The sequence below is a fragment of the Copadichromis virginalis genome, linkage group LG22, assembly GCF_057382275.1.
Source record: "Copadichromis virginalis isolate Kocher_CV1m ecotype Utaka linkage group LG22, C_Virginalis_male_GT1.1, whole genome shotgun sequence".
NCBI classification, from domain to species: Eukaryota; Metazoa; Chordata; class Actinopteri; order Cichliformes; family Cichlidae; genus Copadichromis; species Copadichromis virginalis.
Window position 1 is genome coordinate 20,521,654 of NC_140638.1, and position 2,249 is coordinate 20,523,902.

The window sequence follows — 2,249 nt, forward strand, 5'->3', positions numbered from 1 at the left end:
TTCACACTGTGTGCAAGTGGAACCAATAACCTGGATCAATAGGCAAACAAACTGAAAATTCCAAGAAGTTGGACTACTGGGAACAAGAACCGGTTCTCAATTGCCATTCCAATCCACCATTATGCATGGTAACATAATTAGTGTCTGTTTGTGTATATTTCTTCATATTTTCATAGGAAAATAGGAAGTAGGTACAGCAATTCTTGTTTTAATACTGGAACGTGCAAACATACATTGATATACAATTTCAACTTTATTTCTCAAGTAATGCATTATGCTGGGCTGGTATTGGGCAGGCTGAGGTGTTCATGGGCACTCAAACTGTGACGTGAAAAGATGATAAATAAATGACTGCATGACACAGCTGGGAAGAAGATGCTATGATTTTTTTTATTGGTGAAGCTGGACAAAAGTATACAAAGGAATGGAAAAAAATCATAAAACAAATCAAAACATTTTCACCTCACCATCGTAACATCATACTGGTCTATATTCACTGACACTCAGTCACATAGGCAGTATAGGAGAATGGAATAGATGAAAAACACATTTTCATTATTTAAAAAGCAATCGATAAGATGATTTGAGATTAGCTTGAAATCATTAATGATTTCCCTATTTCTACAATAGGGATTAGGCATTTTCAACACATGATGACCTCAGTGAAAAGTTTGCTTAGCTGGTCTGTGGAGATGACTGGTGACTCTTTCTCCAGTGGGCCTGAAATTAGTGCAAGTCTTTGTGTTAGAACAACATATTATAGTCATCTCACTAAGTTTCTCCCTAAGTCAGGGGTGTCAAACTCCAGGCCTCGAGGGCCGGTGTCCTGCAGGTTTTAGATCTCACCCTGGGTCAACACACCTGAATCAAATGATTAGTTCATTACCAGGCATCTGGTTGGTGATCAGATGTGCACGCCATCATTTGATATAACACCAGTAAACAGAGAAAGTCTTAAATTTAGCCTTGAAATTTGATCTGAACAGTGAGTGAAATTATCCCAGGATGTTCTCCACATGCGAAGGTTGTAAAAGTGGTTAGAGTGTGGCATTTACCTTCTTCTAATTGTCGTCTTCCTCTGAAGTTGGGATGAGGGAGGCAGGTGCTGAAGGCACTGCTGGCTTGCGGAGGAAAGGATATGTGAGTTTTTCCCTCACACAGTGCTGGTAGGTGCTGTCACAGTCAAATCCAACTGGACAGCAGTGGTAGCCATCCAGACAACATTTGCCCTGCAAGAAACACTTTTAGTCTCTGAAAAGAATAATTATTATAGCTGCAAACTTGTTTCATGGCAGTGGAAGCTAAAAGGAATTTTATTGCACAAGAGTGTTTAGGCTGACTCACAGGAGAGTAGGGACAACAGGTCCAGCCTCCTTGTGGGTGTCTGCAGCAAGTAGTGCCATCAGGACAGTAGGTGTAACTGTCACAGTGGACCACTGAAGTCTTTATTTGATCTGGGACGTGGCTCTCTTTAAGCTCCTGGAGTGGAGTTCCAGGCAGTTCAGGGGTGTTTGGTTGCTCCGCAGCCTCCTTCTTCACCATGGGTATGGTCAACCACGGCTGGTCTAATTTCTCACATTTCATGGTAACCAGGTTACAGCGATATCCTGAAGGGCAGCAGTGGAGCAGGTCGCTACAGCACATGGCCTGCAAAGTAAGTAAGACCAGCAGAACTTTTAACAACCAACAATCAAGTTACTGCACTGACAGAACGTTTCTGACTTACATTAGGATATGGGCAGCAGGCAAAGCCAATTTTAGCCTTGCAGCAGGTGGCGGTGTCTGGACAAGTACTCCCATCATGACACATGATAGAGCATGAAGCAAATCCCCACAGAAACACACCGAATGACAAACACAGAGTGATCCTCAACATCTGGAAGACAGAATCAACATGACTTTGCAGATTTTTTTTCTTTCTGAACTAAAAAGGTCAGACTTTGTAACTTTAATGTGACACACTAAAGTCCAATGTTACCTTGAAGAAATTCAGTGAAGAAATTCAGCAGCTTCCTGTGATGCCTTTCACACTTTCCCCTCTGCTGTATCACACACAGCTCTATATAGTACAGGTCAGACACTCCCACTGAGTAAGAATGAAAGATTAACTTCACGTAACACCCCTCTATCTCGTAACTCTCATATTAAGACAGACAGGTTTTGAAAATTTCTGGAACTGCAAAAGTTCAAATCCACTACTTAACTGCTGTAATTACTCAGCTTAATATACAGTCACCACACGTCCTCAT

The 2,249-nt window shown here is 41.7% G+C and overlaps 1 protein-coding gene across 1 annotated transcript; it reads right to left on the reverse strand.

Moving 5' to 3' along the window:
- Positions 1 to 365: 365 nt before the first annotated feature.
- Positions 366 to 1,876, reverse strand: LOC146683286 (progranulin-like). The gene is made up of 4 exons (XM_085445924.1): positions 1,727 to 1,876; positions 1,345 to 1,647; positions 1,056 to 1,229; positions 366 to 720 (listed from the first exon to the last, which is right to left on the reverse strand). The coding sequence occupies exons 1-3, from the start codon at positions 1,874 to 1,876 to the stop codon at positions 1,062 to 1,064; spliced, it is 621 nt and encodes a 206-aa protein (XP_085302050.1). The 3' UTR covers positions 366 to 720; positions 1,056 to 1,061.
- Between the last annotated feature and the right edge of the window lie 373 nt (positions 1,877 to 2,249).